The following is a 24,210-nucleotide window of genomic DNA, read 5'->3' as shown; positions in this document are numbered from 1 at the left end:
GGGTGCCTCTGATGGTTTAAGTCCTCAAGCACCCTCAGCTTTCACTGATGCACTATTATCTTTATTTACAAATGAAGAACAAAGCAGACAGGCTGTAATTACCCCAAAGCACAGTGGGAGGCTGTGGATGATGTAAGCCTCCATCTCCCATACTGTGCACCATGTCCAGTGCTCCTGCACACTCCTCTTGATTGGGGAACAAGTAGGAAGAGGAAATAGCCAAAGGAAACCTGGACAGAGAAGTTCTGGACACTCCAGCACAGAGGCCAGCAGAACCCACAAGTCCCTGTTCACATCACTGCTCTGTTGTCACTAAGGGAGGTAGGAGAAGTCAAGGCTGTGAACTTGAGAAAGGCAAGGCTCAACAAGTATTTCAGGAAAATGTGGAAATCTGAAATCCCCATGTGTTTGGTGGCTGGTTATATGTACACAGAAAGACTATCAGCTTAGCAGATGCAACATGCCTTTTCCTGACAGTGCTAAAAATGCTTCCGAAGAAAAAAAATGAGCTACCCCGGTATAGATAGCACTAAATATAGGATTTAATTCATGATTTTGATAACTCTTCACAGTTATTAAGGAAATCTGAACAGCTTAGAGGTTTTGTCTCTTCTAAAAATAAGATGATTGTCAGACATAACTGTATTAAATGCCATAAATATACAGGATCTTCATTCCGTAACTAAGTCATACCTCACTACAGACAGAAATACAGTGTTCCTTTGGCAGCAGGAGGACTTAGAAAGTAAAGCAGTATTTCTTAACTTGTGTTTCTTTCATAAGCACAATAGGCGGAGACAACTCAGGTGACAGGCAGCAACCAGGAGATGAAGCTCTGAAGTCAGCTCTCAGAAACACACATTTCCAGGTTAGTGCCACTGAACAGAGCGAGGAGGGGGAACCCAGCTTGGCAGTCACACTCCTGCAGCTCTCAACATGTTCTGTGGCAGAGAGACAATCAAACAATCTCAAACTAAAGGTCACCATAGGATCTTATTGCAAATTGCTTGCAGTTTCTCATCAAACAGAGAAAAAGAAAGTTGTTCCTCTTGTGAAGAGACATCTGCAGCAGCTGCTCTAAAGCAGAACTCCAAACTTGTGGGAGGATCTGACATCTCCTGGGTTTGCCTCCATTCCCCCAGCTATCAGCAGTCATATCTGCCAGCACATCTTCTGGCACGTGCACACACAGGTAAATCAGCAATCCGGTGCTTCCAGTCAGACCCACTGCACAGGATGTGCATTTTCCCACGTATGCAGCACAGTGTGCACAGAAATCACAAAACCCAGTAATGCTGTAAAAGCACTGATCGCCATCAGTTCAGGGCACCCTCTGAATGACACCCAGAACAGTTAGCCCCATGAACATGGGGCACAGAGCCCCAGACTCACAGCTGCCCAAAGGAAACACTCCCCCTCACATGCTGTGAGGCTGAGAAGTGTGGATGATCTCAGAAACAGCAGAGTAGCCGGGAGACCTGCGGGACTCATCAGCCAGCCTGGCACCTTATCCTGCAGGGCTGACACTTTCTGTCCAGGCACACAGAACTGGCGAGACTCATTTGCATGCTTCCAGTAATTGCAATTCCCCCAGAAAATGGCACCACTGAGCCAAGTGGTTTACACGTGTGGAAGGAAAAAAAAAGACATTGCAAGACGCAGATTATAAACTCCTACAGATACACTTCAAATCCTGGAGAAAAAGCATTTTCTTTCTTAAAATAAATCCCTATTTCACAAGTAGCCAGCAGAGGGCATAGGAAGACCGCAGACCAAAGATTTTGCACCTTAATTGCATTTTTAAACTGCAGAAGCCAAAATGTGATGGAGCTGCTCCGGAGCGCTCAGTCCCTGCTGAACACCTGTGAGAGCCCCCAGGTGGCACAGAAGGACCTCGGACAGCAATAAGCCTAAACCAGGTTTCTGAGAAACATGAGTTTCTACGAACTGGAAACTGAAGCCTCAGGTAAGGTGTCAGAGGTGTATTTTGCAACTGTTTCTCATGCCGTGCTCAAAGTAAGCATCAAACCCCACACAAACTCTGTCCAAGGACACATCAGGTGGTCTGAAACCCTGATGGAGATGCCCAGCTGCAGGGCAGCTCATGTGGTTTCACAGCTTCCTCCCAGTGCTGCGTCAGCTCAAGCTCCTGGAAGCAGCCAAATTCAGCTTGTGGGGCTGTGCCTGATTCCCTGCAGCACTGTGTTTCCTGTTGGGACACCACACTGCTTTTAGAGGTGGGATAAGGAGAATTTGCTTCAGTGGAGACACAGGTTCGCAAATGAGGGCCACAGGCCGACCAAAATCTCAAACAAACTCTCTGTCATTTTTGAGCTCATTTCTCATATCTCTATCTGAAAATAAGGAAATCCTTTCAATTCACAGGTTGCAGCAGTGTGAATCGGGAGTTCACCTGCCACTGACAACTCACTTTGATTGCTACTGTTCTGTCAATCCTTCAAAAAATTTTATCTATGCTGTTTCATAACATGAACAAATGAGAATTTGGGATGGGACCCAAAAGCAGCTAGGCAGGAGAACAGCTCAAGAAGTAAATGGTTTTCTACCCACTGCTCTCCTTACTAAACGTTGCAATGCTGTTTTCTGTACAGCGTTAAGATCAAACACTGCTGAGCTGTTACTTGCCCACACTGTCAGTAAGACGCTGTCAGAAAACATGAAATTTTAAAAGGCAAGGTAAGGAGAACAAGAAATTGAGGTGTTAGCTTAAGAAGAGTACAGCTAAGCAGAAGATTTGCTGCATAACTACGGCCAATGCCTAAGTCCCCCAGATCTCACTCCACCACCCTCTGTACTACATCATCCTCAACCTCTTACCATCTCCTAGCAGGCTGGGGCAGGGAGCCTCAGTGAGAACAAGCATTTTTCTGCTTTTTGTGGGAAAACATGTAGGTTGTTTTGAAAACAGCTGCTGGGGCTATTTCTGTTTCACACAGCTAACGCACTTCAAAAGCTGCAGGAATGCTTGCTTACAGCATCTGACCAAGGCGAGCCGCCCTGTCCTGGCAGCACCTTCTCCCTACGTTTGGTGGAGCATTTCACTTGAAATCCAAATCCTTCAGTTAGTGCAGAGCAGCCTGGAGCAGAGGCACAAGGGTCAACAACTGTCCCAGGTGCCAGCAAGGAGATGAATTTTGCCCTAAAACAGTAAGAAGCCTGAGCTTGCTGCTAGTGTCACGCTCAGACTGAAGTTATTCCCCTTATGTGTGTATTTTTGGTAAACTGTTTCTGAGTGCCACTCCCTGGTGAGAGATAGCCAAGTAAATCCTTTGGGTGTCTCAGGACATTTGTTACCGGAGCTGCTGACAGACACTAAATCCATTCCCATCCCAAAGTTTCTCTCCTTTGCACAGAACTTGGTGCTGCTCTTAGATCACTGGGCATCTCTAAGTTCCTGGAATCCAGACGTGTTTACAAACCAGGGTAGGCTGCATGCCTTCCCTTCCAACTTGCCACTGCTTCTGCCCAGTGAGGTGGCAGGCATGGACCCACGGGGCTAGAAGCCACTGTAGTTCAGAAGCCATACTGCTACCACCACCCCCAGCAGGAACTCAGGGGAGGTTTCCTGTCCAGTTAAGTATCTTAAAGTCTGTAAGTTGCAACAGCTGAGATGGGACTCATCCCACCTCTATTTGCACAGCTGACCTGGAAAATTGCTCACATTTTGCCCTCAAAAAGTGACAGAATAGCTTACCTCAAAAGGGATCTTAAAGATCATCTAGTTTTAGTTCTCCTGCCCCAGGCAGGGATGCAAGAATTCTGAGATCAGACACACAGCCATAGCCCTCAGCTACCAAAACTGCAGCTGCTCTGGGAAAAGATTGCCAGTAGCTCCCTTGCTTCACTCAGTCCTTTCATGCCTCTGTTATCTTGCTCCTGCCCAGCATGCTTACAGCTTAGTCCTTGCAAAAGTTTATCATACCACAGTCTGCTCATTCAAGCAGCTCCTAAAAACATTTTGTCCAGGAGACCACAAGTGACTAACCACTACTCATTCCATTTCATAAGTCCCTGGAATTACACAGTGAACTGTCTTAATATTTTTGAATTACAAAAAATGGAAAAAAATAGAAAATAAAAAACCAAGCAGGAATAACTAACAACAGTACTGCCCGTTATAACTGCGAGTCAGAAGTTCAGTCTTTTTTCTTCTCAGTATTTCTAGTCTGCTGCCAATTCTCAAACACTTCCCTCTTTGCTCAGAAGTTAGTGACCCCTTTTCCAATAGGGAGCAATGTCATCAGCTCATAATAACTCATCTCTCAAAGCCGAAAAGGTAAAAGTTTCTCCGTGAGTTGACCTGATTTTGCTACCTAGCACCTTAAAAATAAAAGTCATTTCAGCTTTAGCCAACAGGAACCCAAAAGAAAACAGCTGGACTTTATGCTGGGCAATGCAGATTTGTAATTCTCAGAACCTCCATTTTCTATCTTCCATTCTGAGCTAGGACTGTGTGCAAGGAATCTTCCTGATGTTGTAGATGTTGTGGTGTAGCAAGTGTTACCTAATAAAAATCAACTGCCACTGCCACTACTACTAAGTGCAGAGAGGAAATAAAATGAAAGTTACTGCCTAAAAATACACAAATCTTTGTTACAGCCCTCTTCTAAAGGCGTAAGAGTCATAAGAGGAGCAGCCCTGGAAAGCTGCACTAACAGCCCAGAGATACGCTAGTCAACTGGTTCCTCATAGTCTGATGTAACAGCTATATCTACTGCCATAATTTGTATGATTAAGTAAAAATCCCAAAAAGGATATATAAAAATGATTTCAAGTGCAAACCATCTTTGTAAGAGGTGTAATAACAGCACAGTGGATGTTGTACAGTAAAGCTTACTCATACCTTTCTGTTGTTAAGTAGTCCAGAGGAGACAATTCTAGAGATGGTCACCTGGAACGGACGGCACTCATCACCACAGTCTAAGTGCACTCCTCTGCCGAGTAACTCCACAGGGCTCTGTTCTACTGGTGAACTTGTTCTGTGCTTTCTGAAGCATCCATCAGTTTGCTCAAACACCTGTCCTTCAGCTGTTGCACATTTTAAAGTAGATGCTGCAGAAAAGTCTCTGTTAGCACCTGGAGAACTGTCCAGCTCTGCAATATCCTGAGTTTTCGCTGGATGATGTTGAGAACATGGCAGGTCCCCATCTATGACCTGTGCCTTCTCTGGAGTATTGCTTGAGCCCTGAAACTCCAGGTCATCTCTAGATAAGTCTTGTAAAGGCAACTCAGGATTTCTCAGGTCCTTCATATCCAGTTCAGTCCCCAGAACTGCTGCTAGAGACATACTTGTGTCATTACTAACTACTGAAGAACAAGACACATCCTGAGGTTCAAGTTCATGCAGAGCCATCTTTAGTGGATGGTGGATCAGAGCCACAGTCACTACAGGAGAGTCACCATTAGCAGCTGGAGAACTGCCCAGCTCATAAATACCCAGATTTTTCCCAGGAAGATCTTCACAAAGTGTCAGGTACCTGCCCACAGCCTGTGCCTTCTCTGGAGTACTATCCAAGTCCTGAATGTGTTTGGTCAGAGTTGTCTGTGGAAAGTGAACTGCAGTCTCAGAGGGTTCTTTAGCATTTATCACAGTGACAGAGTCATCTGGGAGCTCTGGCACAGAGGGAGAAAGTGGTGTTTCATTATAACTATAATTCTTGCTGCTCAGGGCAGAGGAGCCAATGTCCTGTGGCACTTCTGTAGCTTTGCAACCCTTTGTGAGCTCCTTCCCCACTGAACTCTCAAAGCTTGGATTATCCCATATGCCTGAGTCTGGGGACTGCAGACATGCTCCCACCGCACAGAAAGCATTTGCAGTGTCACTCTCAATAACCAAGCTCACTTTGCTGGAGATGACATCCCGCTTCCAGCTTCGGGAACTCCGCTGAGGGCTTTTCTCATCAGGTGAAAATGCCTTCGAGGAACCTCGCAGCCGTCGGGCCGCCTTGGCCACACTGGTGAAGAACCGCACAAAACCCACAAAGTGAGTGGCTTTGGTGGGGCTGTTTGCTTTCTTCTCCTGGCTGAGATTCTCCTCACGTCTCATATCAAAGTCCAAACAAGAAGTGGAATGATCAGTTATATTTTCTGAGTTCTGGAAATTGGTTTCAGCCCTTTCATCTAGAAGCTTTGAATTATCTTTGCTAGTTAACGAAATTCCTTTCAGATAGCTCCAGACATCAGAGCTTCTTCCTCTTTTGCCCTCCTGTGGGAGCACAATGCACTTCTTTTGATTGTCCCCTTCTGTAATTGCAGGACTCTTAAAGTTTTCAAAATTCAAAGACTCGCTCTTTCTAGCTGGTATTTTCTGGCAGTTACTATCATTATCTTCATTGTGTAGTCTGATACTAATATCCCTGAGACATTTACTTTCATTGGTGTCGATTTCAGGAATGCTGATATTCAGCTCAATGTCTTCAAAAGAGGAATCTAAATCTTCAGTGTGCCCCCCATACGAATGGCGGAAGGGCCTCTGGCTGTCACCCAGTTTCTTAACCCTGTAGGCTGCTCTTTGCCCACTAGCAGGATGGTCTTCCTCAGGGACACAAGTAACCTGCACTGCAGATCCCATAGAATCTACGTCCTTAGGCAACTTAGAGGTTCTTAGCTTTTTTAAGGGCATGACTCTGTCCTTGAAGGATGGCCTTTTCTCATTGAAGGCCTCATAGGTATCTCCCAGTACAATCATGGACCGGGGTCTTCTTTTATTCATAGAGGATCCTTTCCTTCGCCAAACAAAATTCCAGATCCTGTTGCCCTTGGTCAACTTCTTATATCTGGGTGCTTCTTCCTGTTCATTTGGGACTGCATCACTGGAGGTGTCATGCTCAGCACAACAGACCTCCAATGCATCAGCACTTCTATCCTCCATGTCTGCTTGGAAAATCCTGTTTGCATATCCATTTGAACTTATCATGGGGTCAGTATGCCGGCAGCCATCTACAACTTCCATTGCTCCAGCTCAAAAGCTGGTACCAGGGGTCAAAGACACATTGTCTTCAGATTGTTTTCTTCACAAGACTTGAGGAAAAAAGAGCAAAGGAACAAGATTAGGAGAAGAACGTTTTTTCAGAAGACATATTTGCTAATGCAACACATGTCAAATCTTATTCCAGTGACAGTGGTGCTACTGATTTCAGTGATACCAAGATTTTGCTCTTAAACTATACGAAGTTCAAAGCAACTTAAGTCTGATTTAAGTGACTGAAGATTTAATGATTGTAAATAAGTGTTCTGCATTAGGAAAGTTACACCAAAGTATACAAAGAATACCATAAATCACATATTGGCCTTGCAGACTGCTAGGACTCTCAATACGTCAGAATACATGACAGAGAGGAAAAAAGGAAATTGAAGTAAGTGTCCCTGTACATGTCACTGTCATCCTCACCAGCCCCATCTGCCAGGAACTGACAATGCACTCCCAACGAGTTCCATCTCTTCAGGCAGGCATTCAAAGAAAAGCCAGGATGGGCCTTTTCCTGGAAACAATGCAATTCTGAAATAACTTCAATACCAAAAGCCTCAAAGAATATTCAAGCCACATTTTCCTACAACAGCTATGGCACCGGAACAGGAATCCCTCACTGGAACTGAACTGCTAAATGAAAGACGCTTGGCCAGTGCTCAATGCTACACAAGAACACATGTTCACCTCAAGTACGTTCCAGCCTAAGTGAACACGATTACAACTATGGATACCCCACACACAAAAGCAACGGAAATCACTGCCGAGCCTTTGTAAGAATATGAACTTCTACATGTGCAGATTCTAAGCTTTCCCTTCCAATAGTATACACCTGCCCTGCCCTGACTCACTGCTACATCTCCATAATATGGTCCTGGGTTTGCTGTCTGCGCAGCACACGGTACCACCTGCCAGGTCCCAATCCCAGCCCTCCTCTCAGGACAAAGAGAGGAAAAGCAAGGACAAGAAAGGGTACAGCCCCAGCAACACAGGTTTGACAGCACAAAATCCCTCTGTTTTCCTCTGAGCAGAGGGAGAGCAGGCAGTCACACTGCAGCACTCTGACAATAAAGGCACGCAATTTGTTTCTGTTCAGGCCTGTTTCACTGCTCTACTGAAGGTCCCCATCTGATCCAGAATAAAATCCAATGCGCTTACTGTTTCTATTAAAATCAAAGTTATTGGTGTAACAGCACCCATGGGCACAGAAGGCTCACCCTTAGGGCCAGCCATCACCACAGGAACCCCTGTAATGTCTGTTGGTGGCAGAGACACCAGGGAACTGCAGTACATCCAAGTGAGATCAAAAACTCTAACAAAAACAACCACCGTGCCACTTTTACACAAGCTGCCATTCTGGGATGTGCAGGGCAGCCCTGGCTTCTCCCAGCAGTCACCCTGCAGCACCCCAGTACCAATGCCTTGTCAAACACATCCCATAGAGTAGCACAATCTAATTGCATAGGTATTTTTTCCCACACAGCTCTGCTTTGGCCCTGTGTTTACTCAGCCTTCTGCGCTCTACATGGTGGAGATCTTGCAAGAAACACTCTTTCTCATGCAGAAGTCCCTGTTCTAGGGCCACGGCAGGGATCATCATTACTTGAACCCTATAGCACAAACTCACAGGGACCTATGTACCACAGAAAGCTTCTGTTAATAAAACTGAACATAAAAATCAAAAAACAGACACCGCATCTGGTGTTTGAGGATAAATGGGAAGGGCAAAGTGGCAACAACAGAACAACAGATGTGGAGAAGGGTGAGGTACTCAAGTTCTCAGGCTTCACACATCTCTCATGGCCTTGAATCTCCAGGCAGGGATCAGGGGAACAAAATCCCTCTGACTCTAACAGTGAGACCTCCTCACAAGGCTGAATGTGTACAAGTCTATGGTGCCCAAAGGCAGATATCCCAGGGTTCTGCGGGAACTGGCTGATGTGGTTGCCAAGCCACTCTCTGTCATATTTGAAAAGTCATGTCTGTCAGGTAAAGTCCCCAGTGACTGCGGAAAGGGAATCATCACTCTGATTTTTTAAGAAAAGGAGAAAGGGAACCCAGGGAACTACAGGCCGGTGAGCCTCACACCTGTGCCTGGGAACATCACAAAGCAGATTCACAGAGCAGATCTTCCTGGAAGCTACATCAACATACATGTGAGATGTGGAGGTGACCAGAGATAACCAGCATGGTGGGGAGATGGAACCAGATGAACCTCAAGGTCCCTCCCAACCTATGCCTTCCTGTGATTCTAAAAAAAGTGCATGTCCAAAGATATCACAATGGTCTGTGGGTTATTTTCTGCTGCAATTTAAAGAATAACGTATTTGAATGGATTTGATGGAGTGGAAAAATTGTATTTGAGGAGTTTCAAGTTGTGCAGCCAACACACATACAGAAGCAAAAGACCAAGAAGCATACTTTTAGTCCCTATTTTTTCCACTTTCATGTTTTATTGTTTTTGGCTGGGTGGGTCCTGCATGGGGAAAGAAGATTCAAAGGAAACAGATTTCTCTATAAAGTCTTTGGAGAGATGCTAGCAAAGAGAAGACAGAATCTGTTTCTCATGTAAGAGTTTTTAACAGGAGACAGACCCTGCATGGCCCCTCCCCGGAAAGGCAGAACACAGAAAGGCAGGGCACAAGGGTGGCTTAAAATTTAAATATATATATGTAATTTTTTAATTTTTACAAAAGCAGCTTTAAACCAAATGTAAACCAGAGTTGCCATGATGATATGTCAGACTCACACATGCTAGGCAGATACAGCACCAGAGCTTGGGTGGCTCCTCTCTACTTCCCCCTCCACAGCCTCACCTCTCTCACAAGCTTTGAAGCTGACACTGAAAGGTCTCATGGTTTCAATGAATGAACAGAATAGTAGGCCACACGTCCAACACTCAAAAGGCCTTTTGACTAACTACTGACAAAGAACAGCACCTTATTTTTGTCTTATCTACACCAAGTAAGACTGCAGAACTCTGCCGAAATCACAAGCTAGCCAGATGGCAAAAGCCACTGGACCAGGCTCGAGCCTTTGCATGGCCTCAGCCAAAACCTCCCCACACTCAGGCACACTGCATTGAAACAAATGGCAGTCAGCTTCTCTCAGGCTTGCCCGGTTGGGTGTCACAAACTGCTATGCTCTCTCATGTGGTACAGCCACCAAAATCAGTGTCTGCCACTGTGTAAGTGCACAACAGCAGTAGGCTCATGGGAAACTGAGACTTTAAGCATGCCAAATAGAGAAAAGGCAGCCTTATTGACCAAACCGTGCAGGCCTGGGGTCATTATGGCCCTTAACAACAACAACATCTGAGTATGGAGAAGGGCTGCAAGAGTAGTTAGCCATTACCCATCTTTCCAGGGCACAGGAAAAGGAGATCTGAAGACAGTTTGGACGTATATTTAAGGTCATCTGCTTGCTGCAAAACTAAAGCAGGAAGTCAGCTCCCACTTTGTTTCCCTCTCCTGAGGCTGCAGGCACAGCTGCAGACGTCAAGTTGCAGCAGGTTACCACCTATAGCAGCTACGCCGCAGCAGCCATCACTGTGCAAGACATGAACCACAGCAAGCTGGAGATAATGCCATGACCACACAGTACCCACAGAATTACCTCAAGCTGAACGGGGTAGAACAGCGGGGCAGCTGCGGCTGGTCTACAAAGCACACAACCCTTCATCCAGCGAGGAATGTGGTTTCAAAAACCACAGTAATCAAGACACCAAAAACTGCTCCAACATACAGGAGCTATGCAGGTTTGTCACAAGCCCTGCCCTCTGCATGGAGCTCTGCCGCTGCTCTCACCACAAAAACAGCAGCCCATCATTCCTCCAGTTCTGCTTCCTTTTGCAAAGTAACCAAGGCTGAGAAATAGGTTACCACAAAACCTCATGCAAATGGTGCCAGGTGTGTTGCACAAAACATCCATATCTACGGCCGTGACACTCCTCCAAATTCTTCACATTTTTTTTTTGTTACCCAGATCTCTAAAACCAGGTGCTTTATACCTCGTTCACAATTGCATAACATTTCCTTGGCAACAAGGTTTTTCTTGCATGATACAGGTGGGAGTAACAGCAGTCTAGCAGGGGGATACAGGAGCTGAAATAACTCCAAGGACCCAGCTAACATCCTCCAAAGCCAGCAAGGTCAGAGAGCTCCTTCCCATGCTCACATGCCCTTCTGCCAATGGGAGCATTTCTAGGTGCAAGCTGAGCCAAAGGGTGTGTGTGTGTGGGGGGGGGGGGGGGGGGGGAAGGGGGGGAAGAGGGGGGAACAGACAAGAAACACTGGCTTTGGTTTTCAGCCAAAGAGCCAAAAGAACACACAAGCCACGTGACAGCAGGAAGGAGCTGGGGTGGGCAGAACTACTGCCTTCCCCAGCAATTAGATTTTTGCTGGATTAAGTGGCTGGGTAATCACAGAGCAGTCCTCCAACTGAGAGGACAGTGAAGTGGGTTGAGAACTGGCTGACTGGCAGAGCACAGGGCTGTCGTTAGTGGTGCAGAGTCTGGTTGGAGGCCTGCAACCAGCACTGTCCCCCAGGGGTCCCTGCTGGGCCCAGTCGCGTTCAACATCTTCATCAGTGACCTCGATGAGGGGATAGTGGCCACCCTCAGCAAGTTTGCTGATGATACGAAGTTGGGAGGATTGGCTGACATGCCTGAAGGCAGTGCTGCCATTCAGCAAGACCTGGACAGGCTGGAGAGCTGGGCAGTAAGGAACCGGATGAGGTTTAACAAAAGCAAGTTTACGAGTCTTGCACCTAGGGAGGAATAATTGCATGCACCAGTACAGGCTGGGGGATGAGCTGCTGGAGAGGAGTTCTGTAAAGAGGGACCTGGGTGTCCTGGTGGACGACAGGTTGACCATAAGCCAGCAGTGTGCCCTCGTGGCCAAGAGGGCCAATGGCATTCTGGGGTGCATTAAAAAAAATGTGGCCAGCAGGTAAAGGGAGGTTGATCCTCCCCCTCTACTCTGCCCTGGTGAGGCCTCATCTGGAGTACTGTGCCCAGTTCTGGGCTCCCCAGTATAAAAAAAGACAGGGATCTCTTGGAAAGAGTCCAGCAGAGGGCCACAAAGATGCTGAAGGGCCTGGAGGATCTCTCCTATGAAGAAAGGCTGAGTGAACTGGGTCTCTTTAGCCTTGAGAAAAGAAGACTGAGAGGGGACCTGATCCAGGTTTATAAATATCTGAGGTGTGGGGGGCAAAGTGGTGAGGCCAGACTCTTTTCAGCAACACTAAGTTTGTTTTGAAACTGACTGGCAGCCCCCAGCATCACATGGCACCACTGATTTCACCCTACAGGGCTGTGGATCATGCAGAATTGGCATGGGCAGCCCAGCAAGGCAGCAGCCAGAGCTGGAATGTGCCAAGGGCCCTTGGGGACACAAGCTTCCACTCGGCTCTTCCTCTGCGGGACATGAAGTAACAAACAAGAAGGAGCCTTTGGCCATTGTTTGTCAGGGAAGGGGGGGTGATGGGGAGAGGGCACGAGGCGCAGGCTGCCAGAAGGCATGGCGGGGCTAAGGAAGTCCTGCCTGAGCTTCAGCATATCCGCTCCAATCCAGGAGGAGGGGGGGGCAGGCAGGAAGGAGAGAAAATAGAGAACAAACGATCATATAACCCTTGAGAGAAACCCGTCTGCTCTCGGAGAGTGTATATAGCCACAGCATGCAGTGCCTCTACTATACAAAAGAAAAAGAGGAAAGAAAACCCCGCCAGTTCTTCCGTTACCATGTTCTACCACCAAAAAGAAAAAAAAATTGGAGGAAACAGATGTTAAGCTCTCCAGCATCAGGAAATTATCTCTTTCATGAGAGTACAGTTACTTCAGTGTATTTAGGTCAAAGAAATAGCGAGACTCATGACTTCTCCCCCTTTCTGTTTGTGCCTCCACTGACATTTCAGCCCCTCAGCACTGCTCCAAAGGATCAACAGTGATGCAGAGCTCATGTTCCTGCAGCACGTACCCAGACACAGGAGCCTGCTGTGCTCAGGGTCCTGCCTGCCCAGCCCCAGCTGCTGCAGCCTCAGAGACGTTCAGCATCTCTTGTGCACAGGACAACACACATGCTCTGCAGCTCCCACATGGATGGCTGCCATGGTACCAGAGCTTGCGTTTTTTGTTTCGTTTTTTTTTTTTAATTGAGGTCAAAGGAACAATTAGAAGAGACTTGGGTGAACTATCTGCTAAAGGGATGTCCAGCCTTCCAGCACTGCTCTCCCTGAGGAGCACTGAGCAAGCGCCCAGAGGAAGCAACCATAGAATGTTAACCAGCATTCTACATGCTCTGCAAAACGTATCACACGGGAAGTTAAACTCCTCATTAGAATCTGGAGGTGGGCAGGAGATAGGTTCAAATCCCATTCCAGGCTGGAGAGGACAGATCCTCCTGAAACGCCAAGTGCCTACTCAGTGGCAGAAGGCAATCTGTAGCAAAGGTCTCCTTCTGTCACCGAGGATGACCTACCAGACAAGCATGTAAGCAAACACCATATTCCCTGCAGCAGTGTGCATCTGCCCTGCATGGCTTTTACTGGTTTAAGCCAAAGCTTTTACAGTACTGGAACTGCATTTATGGTTCTGTTAATTCAGTATTCACTGGGCAGACGGATGGATGCACAGACAGATCGCTCCATCCCTGTATTCAAAAGGACACAACTCAAAACTTCGGTTCCAGTAAATCAGTTCACTCATGCATAATTTAAACATTACTTCCTTCCTATTTCAGGGAGCTTTAGAGTTTGTGCGATGGCTCAACACAATGAAATTAGAGTGGGAGACTCGTCTCGCCTGTGGCCAAGGGATAGAGTTGCTCAACTGCACCTGTCAGATAAACTGGACATGTGCCTGTGCTGCCAGGGGAGGGAATGGCTCACTGCAGGCATGAGCAGCTCCACACCTGGGGTTCAGAGGGCCTGATGGCATAGCATTGTGGTGCAGAGAGGTGCCAGGCAGCTCACTGGGCTGCCAGCACCTGGCCCTTATACCTTCAGGCAAGCTAGTAGCTGAAATCGAAAGGCTTGAGCAGTTCCTGCAGAAGCTAAAAATCAAAGCAATGCTCTGCACATAACCCAGAAGAACACACAGCTTTGGCATCACACCTGTAGCCAAATATGTTTCTCTGGTCTCACACAGGAGATGTGGAAAATACACCCACTGCCCATTTAATCAGCACTGGCCACTGTAGCATTATCAAGGGATATAAAAGCAAGAGAAAAGCACACTTGTTCACATGGTCATAAGCGCTTTTTTGTGATTCCAAATTTTTTTCCATACAGAAAATAAAACTAAAGTGAGCACTTTAGTATCTGAAAGGATACTTTTGCTATTGACAGCCAAGACACAAAACAAAATGAGGGACCCAGAAAACACTCTTCTAGAGCAAGGTTATGTTTTGATACCTCTTCTCAGGTATCTGGCACCAGCTTTGGCAAACATAATACAGAAATAATTGCCATATCGTGGATTATTTAAGCTGTTTGGTAGTCACGTCAAAGCAGTTAATTACATATAAGAACATTTAATTACTATCCAGTAGCATATGTAAGCATTCTAAAACCACAGCAGTAAGCTGAAATGCCAAAGAGCAGACAGATTCAGGGGTCTGCACCCACCCACACCATTGTATGGAAAGGATCTGCAAAAATCATCAAGTCTACACAGGACTACCTAAAAATTAAACTGTATGCCTAAAGGCATCATCCAAATGCTTTCTGAACTCAGTGCTGTGACAACTGCCCTGGAATAAGACCTCAAGATGCTCATCATATGACTGGGCATTCCCAATTAGTCAGTTTGGTAGAGATGCCTCTGAAACTCCTCAGCTGTGACATTTCTTCAGTCTGAATCCCTTAAAATATTTTTCCCCTCCAAAAAGTCACCAAAAAAAAAACCCATAGCTGTTCGTAGTCTCAATATAAGAGCAGAAATCAGTAACCAGCATTAATTGTTCTTATTCTGGGACAAAGATAGTGTCCAAATAATTGTCTATTGTATCTCAAAGACAGTACAGGAAAGCTCTTCCCCTCACAGGGAGCCTACAGGTCACACATGCTTCTGCCATAACATCTGCTATAAATAACCTTCTGTTGAGCAAAGATTTGTGCTAGTTACAAAGCAGAGTAAGGCAGGCACTGTGCTCCTATCAGTTTCAGCCATTAGCCATCCCCAGAGAGCACATATCCTACCCTATTGTTCCTGCTTAAATGTTTGAAAGAATTATTTTTTCCTTGCTTCTTTTGTTTGGAGAGTTTATTTATACTTCCTCTTTGACATGGAATTACTACTAGAAAAAATAAGTGCCATCATACGAGGCAGCTCACCAGTGCCAATATTGAAATTAGGCAAGGAGGGCCACGTTTGTAAATATATTTCCACTTACGTACCATGCAATCTGTTTCAATGTATGTTCAGTGTTTCTGATCCTGAGCTGAATACAAAAAGCTCCATGCTGATTACGGTTCCAAATCCACACACGGAGATCAGGACTTGTAGCAACTAGTTCTGCTCAAACATTTGACATAATTATTACTGTGTATTACTCACCCACTCCTTTACATTTACCTGGTGTAGGGAACCTGCTTCGGCAGGGGGGTTGGACTCTATGATCTCTTGAGGTCCCTTCCAACCCCTACGATTCTATATTGCCCTGTGACTTCAACAGGCGTTAAAACACACTTAATGCCTCACTCTAAATTCTATGTCTACCTCTGAGCATATACCCAATTTAGGCAGCTTTGGGAGTGGGATTTCCCCCATACTTCTGTTTCTAATGACCTTCTTCCATATAGCAGTTCGAACAAGAGACATCCCAATAAGGATGCCTTCCAGATGAGAAAAGATGGGATCAGGACAGCCAAGACACAGACAGAACTGAACATAGCAAGTGATGGGAAAAATAACAAAAAGGGATTCTATAGGTACATTGGTCCAAAGACCAAGGCCAAGGAGTACATCCCAGAAGGACTGATGCAATCGCCAGACATGGATTTGAAGGATGTTTTGCTTGGTGGATAAAGAAAGGGCTGGAAGGTCACTGCCAGAGGGCAGTGGTCAACAGCTGTATGTCCTAGTGGAGGCTAGTCACCAGTGGCATTGCCCAGGGGTCAGTCTTGGAACTGGTGCTCTTCAACATAGAACCATAGAAGTGTTTGAGTTCGAAGGGACCTTTAAACATCATCTAGTCCACCCTCTCTGTAATGACCAGGGACACCCTCAGCTCCATCAGGTGCTCAGAGGCTCATCCAGCCTGACCTTGAGTGTCTCCAGGGATGGGACACCCACCATCTCTTTAGGCAACCTGTACCAGTGCCTCATCTCCCTTATTGTAAAGAACTTCTTCCTTATATCCAGTCTAAATCTCCTCTCCTTTAGTTTAAAACTATTTCCCCTTGTCCTACCACAACAGACCCTGCTAATGAGTCTGTCTCCCTTTCTTACAGGCCCCCTCCTTTAGATACTGAAAATCCACACTCTCAGGTCTCCTACAGCCTTCCCTTCTGCAGGCTGCACAGCCCCAGTTCTCAAGCCTGCTCTCACAGGGAGATGTTCCATCCCTCACATCATTTTTGTGGCCCTCCTCTGGATGTTCTTCAACAGCTCGTGTCTCTCCTGCACTGAGGACACCACACGTGGATGCAGCACTCTAGGTGGGGTCTCACAGTGCAGAGCAGAGGGGCAGGATCCCCTCCCCTGCCCTGCTAATCATGCTGCTGTTGATGCAGCCCAGAATACGGTTGGCTTTCTAAGCTGCAAAAGCACATTGCTGGCTCTTGTTCAGCTGCCATCCATCAGTACACTCAGGTCCCTTTTTGTCAGGTTGTGCTCTATCCTTATACCCCCCAAGCTTGGTTAGCGGGGATTGCCCAAGATCACACTCTTGGCTTTGCTGAATCTCAGTGGTACCCAGGCCCACTGCTTGAATCTGTCTAGGTCTGTCTTTATCAATAGTCTAGACAGTGGAAACAAGTTGGAAACAAGTGCACCCTCAGCAACCAAGCTGGAGCACCTCTACTATGAAGAAAAGCTAAGGAAGCTGAGGGTGTTCAGGAGAAGACTCTGGGGAGCCCTCATTACAGCCTACCAGTACTTGAGAGGAGCCTATAAACAGTAGGGAGACCAACTTTTTCACAGTCTGATAGCAATAGGATAAGGGAGAAAGGCTCTACATTAAAAGCAGGGAGATTTAGGTTTGAAGTTAGGCAGAAATTTTTTACTCCAGTAAAGTGGTGGGGCCCAGTAAGCTGTAAGTGCTCCATCCCTGGAGGTGCTCAAAGCCAGGTGGGATGGGGCTCTGGACAGCATGAGCTGATAGGGAGTAGCCAGCCCATGGCAGGGGGCTAGACCTAGATGATCTTTAAGATCCCATCCAACACTAATGCATTCCATGATTGTTATTTCCATGTTATCCTGCCTATTATCCTCACCAGAGCTGATCCCACAAGACACACCTTACAACCGCAGTCTCAAAAACCTTTACTTCTCAACATGAGCTTGCCCTGCTGACCTAATACTGATGCTAAACCAAACAAGCAGCTTTGAAGCAGGTACCATGAGAGCATCCCCTGTCTGGACCGTTACACTGTCTCACCCACAGGGCTTTTCCCAGCAATGGGGGCTGTCAGCTCACATTCCTCATGCACCAGGGCCCCACTCAAGCCAGTCACATTCTGCTGCGAGATGGCAGGAGCAGCCACATCTGAGCACAGGGAAGTGACATCCAGTTCAATTAGAATCATTACCAATGAGCTTTTTCATCTCAGCCGTGCCCTTGCTGCCACCAGGGTGGGGCCGTACACACATCAGCAGCCACACAGAGCACCCAGCAGGAAAAGCACAGCAAGAAGCAGCTGTCCCTTCTCTGCCCTCCCCTCATCAAGGAGGCTGTAATCCCATTTTTAGAGTTAAAAAACCATAGCTAAGCAGGAGTAGCTAAAGGTTCTCTTTTTCACCACTTGTAGAACAAAGCCTGAACCTTTCTTTGCAAGGATCTGGGGACTGTGCTCCAAGCCCTAGGGATATTTTTATTTCGTGTTTTTCTATATGCTCTGAGGCCATGGCTCTGCACCTTCCCAGCAGCAAGCCAGAGGCAAGCTGTGCATCACACTGCGACTACAGCACTTCAGTAAAGCAATGCTTCCTCAAGGACATGCACCCTTTGGAGATGCAGGACCAGCCTGCAGTGAGCCAAGGTGCACCGACTCCTGTTTTCTCTGTGATTACGTTCAAATCCTGCTCAGCTGGCACAAAAACTGCCAAAACTCCCACGCTTTGCTCGACGTGCCAGCACATGCAGGGCAGGGCTGGCCCTGGTTAAGCCGCACTGCCAGCACCGTTCACAAAATGTGCTGAGTCCTCTGGGTGTTATCCCAGCACTGTGCCTTCTCGGCTGGTAGCGAAGTAAAACCACCTCAGCCTAGGGACCACATGCGTGCTACGTGCCAACACCTTCCTTTCTGGAATGAAATGATTCGCTCTCCCACTTGTGCACCAAATCACACTCCCTTGGAATAAAAATCCCTCGAGGAGCTGATCTTTCCTGTCCATCCCACTTGGGAAGCATCAGCAGAGCGCTCCTTGGGCTACGGCTGTGCCTGACCGTGCAGCACCTGGCCTGCAAAGTGCCTGGGGACACTGGGATAAAGGTGGTAAATATTTTCAAGGATTCCTGTCCTGATGATCGCACCTTCCCACAACACCCATGATTCATCACCCACGTCAGCAGAGTGGAAAAAGTGACCCCTTCTTCCCCTGGAGGAGAGAAAAAGCTCTTAAGGAAAAGTGTTTAAGAACATGAGCCTGCCCAGCACAAAGCCTGTACAGAACTTGAGTTCCACCGCAAACAGAGAGAGCTTCCATTGCCTTTGGGAGCTTCACTGCCTTTCCCCAAAGGAACATTCCCTCTCTACACAGCAGCATGATGAGATTGATGTCCCCAGTCACAGGGGCCATCACAGGTACCACCAAACAGCTGCTACATCACAACCACCAATGGCAAGAAAATCCAGAAACACCACACAGTGTGACAGATGTAATCCCCCAGCAGGACAGCAACGGGGAAGGGCTGCAAAGAGCCCATCCCAGCACAGGGGCCTGAAGCACAAGCTGAGGGTGTGGATGCAATGGGCAGCAACCTGCCCGCCCTGAGAAGGTGATGAAAATAGGCACAGGGAGCCAGGAACCAGGCAGGCAAGGCAGTGCACACCCAATTAAAAGCAATCCTTGCGTCAAAGGCACACGCCCGTGTTTGAATTGGCTTTATCAAAACGAGGCTGCACCAGACTTGATTTCAGCAAGGCATTTGACACTGTCTCTCACAGCATCCTTATAACAAAGCTGAGGAAGTGTGGAATAGATGAGTGGACAGCAAGGTGGGTCAAGAACAGGCTGACTGGCAGAATTCAGAGGGCTGTGACCAGTGGCACAGAGCCCACTTGGAGGCCTGTACTTAGCAGTGCTCCTCAGGGATCAGTGCTGGGTCCAGTCCTGTTCAACATCTTCATCAATGACCTTGATGAGGGGACAAATCCACCCTCAGCAAGTTTGCTGATGATAAAGCTGGGAGGAATGGCTGCCATTCAGCAAGACCTGGACAGGCTGGAGAGCTGGGCAGAAAGGAACCAGATGAGGTTTAACAAGAGCAAGTGTAGAGTCTTGCAGCTAGGGAGGAATAACCGCATGCACTGGTACACATCGGAGAGCGAGGACTCGACATACCCAACAGCTAGAAGTAACCTCACAAAGGTGAACCCCAGCGTATTGCCAACAGCAGAAAGAAACACCACATTAACAACAGGCTCTTTACAGAACTTGTCCCACATCACTCCTCCTCTGGAAATCCTCCTGCGCATCGCAGGCAGCACCCCAGCCCACCCGCAGCGCACACCCCGCCCCAGCTCCTGCTCGGGTGCCAGGGGGCATCTCATGCTCAGACATGCACGTAGGATAAACTCAAATCAGAGATCTCAAAACTCATCCTGGCAATATATCTACCATCACAGCAGAGGGGATACAAAGACATGGGGAAATGCAGCAGACCAGGTCTCCATGTCTGGCAGCTCAAGCAGATCCTTCCCCTCCCAGTAAACTCCCACCTGCACACAGGAGCACATTAGGACTGAGACGAGGGCAGTTTTGCATTTATGAGGAGAAAAGAGCAGATGAGTTGGTGCACACTGGTTCTAGCACTATGCACACCCAAAACGCCCTAAAGCTCCTGCCCCCAAAACCTCTCTTCACAGCTCTGTCTTCTTAAGCATGTTTATGCTGTAGCTGTAAATAAAAGTAGAGCTTTCCAGGAATTAAAGCAAGATGCCTGGAAAGATTGTACACTAATCATCACCCTGAAACTTAAAGTCTAAAATCATAAGGACAGAATCCTAATATTTAATAGAGACAAGTTTATGTGGCACTGCCTCAATTCTTCCTGGGTGCAAAGCCCACTGATCATAATCAGGGAGTACACACTTGCTGGTGCGCATCACACAGGGCTCCCATACAACCCAGCACTTCCTCAGAGTCCTAGTGCTTCAGAGGAAGGGGCAAGAACTTCATTAATGAGTGATTGCAGAATAATCTGAGAAAACTGGCAGAGCTGGAAGCAGACACGGCTCAGCTTTGCACACATCCATCTTACACAAACATTTCTACCTACTGAAGTTTATTATCCTCAGAGAAGTGTATTACAACCCTTGGCTTTGACTCACGACAGAAAGAAGTGACATCACCTCACCCTGGCAACTGACTGACTTTTTTCCTGTTTTCTCTTCCTCTTCCAGTCCGCTCCTAGGGACAGGAGTGGAGCAGCACAGCCTCACTGTTACCCACTACTGAGAGCCCTACAGCTCCTGTGCCACACTGGTGGGTAGGAAGACCAGCACCATCTCTTCACTGCCTGCAGTCACAGCTGCCCCAGAGCCATTCCCACTACAGAGTGCATCGAGGAAAGCCCAGCACTTCCTGAGCTCCAGAGCTCCTCAGCAAAGTACCTTTCTTCAAGGTCTTTGCCATCTCTTGTTGCCAATTAATAGATTATTAGTGGGAAATGCAGTCTAATGTGATCCTGATCCATTTGTTTGCAGAAGAACCCTGCACAGATTGCACTTAAATGATCCATTCCTACTGGTGCCAGCTCAACCCAATGCATACCCCTGGTTTCATTCTGCAGAGTAAACTCAGGCTGAGGCACAGCTATGGGGAAGCACTTGCTTCAGACCCTCCAGACACTGCCCATAGGGCCAGGAGATGACCCCATGCTGCAGCAGCCCCAGCAGCAGGTGCCTGGAAGCAAAGCATCTTCCCCAACAACCCCAGTTACTGGACAGCTGGGATCCCAGCACAGCTCACTTTGGGCGTTTGCACTTAAGGCACTGCTTGTACAAAAAGCCACCAGCCCTGCTTGCTAACTGGGTGAGCTCATTCCCTGGTTCAGCTGAAAGCTGTAGAGCACAACAATAGCAGGAAGAAATTGTTTGTGCAGGACTCACACCATGCCACGTAAACTCCGTGGCTGCTGTGGGACAGAAGCTCACTCAATGAACACAGCCACATTGCAGAGTTGCAGCACCCAGGACTTTCCAATCTTAATGACTTTATGATTCCATTCATCACCACACGAAGCATGACCAAGTACCACACTCCTGCCACAAGTGGGAGAAAGCCCAGCAATGGGGGAGGGCAGGGCCTGGGGAGGGGATGGAAGGAGCATCCCCATTGTAGAGCCCCCCAGCCCTCCTGCTGCCACAGCACACAAGTGGTACCCAACATCAGAAGCTGGATGCAGCAGAGTGAGGAAAAGAGATTTTGCAACCTGGGTACTGTGGGTATCACTGCCAGCTTCAAAGTCAACAAAAACAGGGAATGCAGAGATTGCTGCACTGCTCGGATGGGGAACAGAAGCTCAGAGGGGTCTAGGTGTCCATCCTCAAGAGCCACAGTGCAGGAAGACACAGCGCTGCACTCACCCGGTGCCATCCCAAGTGCTGTGTTTTGGCATCCCAGCAGCAGGGCTGGACACGTCCCCATGCACCCCCACCCCTCAGCAGCAGCTGTGTGGTACCACAGCCCAACTCTGCCTTCAGTCCGAGTTCTTCCACCCTGAGGATTCCCATGAACAATCCCTGCAATGACACAGGGGTCAGGGCTCAAAGCACTGCTGGCAGCAAACCTCACGCGTCCCACAACATCCTTTTAAAGCTCATTTTAGGATGTGAGCAAAGCTGAGCCCTTCTCTTGCCCCAAACAATAGCTCTGCAGTAATGGTGCAACCAGAATTTCCTGTGCCGCAGTCTGCGCCAGCTCCGGGCAGCAAACACCATGGGAAGAGCTGCCACAAGAAAGGCACTCTGCAGCACCAGGAGACGTCCCCACGGCTCCCGGGGATGCTTTTTGCTACAACAGATCCCAGAGCAGCATCACAGCCAGGCCGGAAAGCAGGCAGACTGCAGCAAGGGGTGGCAGCCTGGGAATGGCTGTGGCTAATGAATTAGTGCGGTGAGCCCTCTGCGATGTGTGGACGTGGCTTTCTCTCACGGGTATTTTGCTACTCTGCACAGCCCTTGTGAAAACATCCCCCCAGAATGGGCTGGGTTTACCCACGGGGCTTTGCTGTCGGTTCAGTGGGCACAAACCCAGAGTGGGATGAAGTGGAGGATCCAAGTGGATCACAGTCCCAAACAAAAAAGAAATCACACTGGCCTGCTGGCTTCCAGGATTTGGGGGTGGAGAGAACTATCAGTCAAACACTGATGGACCAAACCAGCATCTCTGACAACAGGTGCAGCCAGACCCCACTCCAGGTTCAGGAGCTCCCCATTCGTCCATCCCATAGTGCAGGTCTCACCCAGGGCACACTTGCAGCACAGGGAGAAGAGCAGGGGCACCCAGCACCACCCTGCCATCAGCACCTCCCCAGCCCCACCTAGGGTGCTTTTCATCAACCGCTGGCATCATTTCTTTCTCTATACACGAGGGAGCAGAAACTATTTCTTCCACACTTGAAGATCCGAAGTTATTTCTACAACTGAAACTACCCAAAGCAAACACACGAAACACAAACGTCACCTTCCACGCCAGCAGCACCACCCTCACATTGGTGCCTTCCCTGCCAACACCGTTGGGCAATTCTTATTCCAGTGACAGCTCCCTGAGCTGTGGGCTGTGCTGAGATGAGCAGACAGCAGCACACAGCCCTCCAGAACTCATCCCACAGCTGCATGGGGTCCCGTGGCTGCAGCACGTGTGCTGTGGGATGAGGCTCTGCACACACCTCTGCTTAGGGGGCAATTTCACAGTGCTCATCTCATGTGTGGCTGAAATTCCTCACTGTGTCCTCCAAGTGCCCCACCTGGGGACTGCAGCTCAGGTTGGTGTAATGAGCAGATTGAGCCCTCATAACTCTGTCATTTTATGGAAAATGAACGCTGTCAGCACCAAGCAGGTAAGCAAACCTCTGCCCTGTAGAGAGCTACAAAGGGTTTGACTGAAGAAGGCCAAATATAACAAATCTGAAGCAAAAAACAGCCCATGCAAGTGGGAGCAGGCAGTGCTGCTGCCCCATGACGTGGCTGCAGGCAGCACATAGGGCCCTGGTGCCATCCCTTCTGCCTGTGAATGATCCCCATTACTGAGGGCAGCCCTCCTTCAAGTAGAGCACAGCATCACCCTTTACAGCAGCTCACTGGGATGAACCTGGAGCTGGCAGTGGGCCCAGCCCAGAGCCCACCGACAGTCTCCCACCAACACATGGCCCTGCCACACACTGCTGCATCTCCCATCTGCCCATGGCCTCACAGCACAGAAGAGCCCATGAATGGGGCAGCATCACCCCCGGCCCAACATTCCCACCCCAAGCAGTCTCCCTGCAGCAGAAATTGGGCATCTCAGAGCCAGGACCACCCCCACTGGGCTCTCCAGCTCAGTGCGGCACTTCTACAGAGTCACAGAACTGCTGCAGGTGGACTGGACCTTTAAAGGCTAACACTCCAACCCACAGGGAGCAGGGACACCTACAGCTCTGCCAGGTGCTCAGAGCCCATCCAGCCTGACCTTGAGTGGCTCCAGGAATGGAGCACCCATCGCATTTCTGAGCAGCCTGTGCCAGTGCCTCATCACCCTAACTGTAAAAGCCTTCCTCCTCACATCCAACCTAAATCTCCCTCTTTTAGTTTGAAACCATTTTCCCACGTCCTATCACAACAGACCGCGATAAAGAGTC

At 48.2% G+C, this 24,210-nt stretch overlaps 1 protein-coding gene across 1 annotated transcript; it reads right to left on the bottom strand.

Annotated features, from left to right (window-relative positions):
• Nucleotides 1-4,858: 4,858 nt before the first annotated feature.
• Nucleotides 4,859-22,614, bottom strand: LOC136044498 (uncharacterized). Its single transcript, XM_065729822.1, has 2 exons — nucleotides 22,593-22,614; nucleotides 4,859-7,041 (listed from the first exon to the last, which is right to left on the bottom strand). Exon 2 carries the CDS (start codon nucleotides 6,971-6,973, stop codon nucleotides 4,859-4,861), a length of 2,115 nt encoding a protein of 704 aa, XP_065585894.1. The 5' UTR covers nucleotides 6,974-7,041; nucleotides 22,593-22,614.
• Between the last annotated feature and the right edge of the window lie 1,596 nt (nucleotides 22,615-24,210).

Source organism: Cyrtonyx montezumae, unplaced genomic scaffold (assembly GCF_038088225.1).
Source record: "Cyrtonyx montezumae isolate F1298 unplaced genomic scaffold, pur_monq_1.0 scaffold_11, whole genome shotgun sequence".
NCBI lineage: Eukaryota > Metazoa > Chordata > Aves > Galliformes > Odontophoridae > Cyrtonyx > Cyrtonyx montezumae.
The sequence above is the reverse complement of the archived record's forward strand: the minus strand, read 5'-3'. Positions and strand labels throughout refer to the sequence as shown.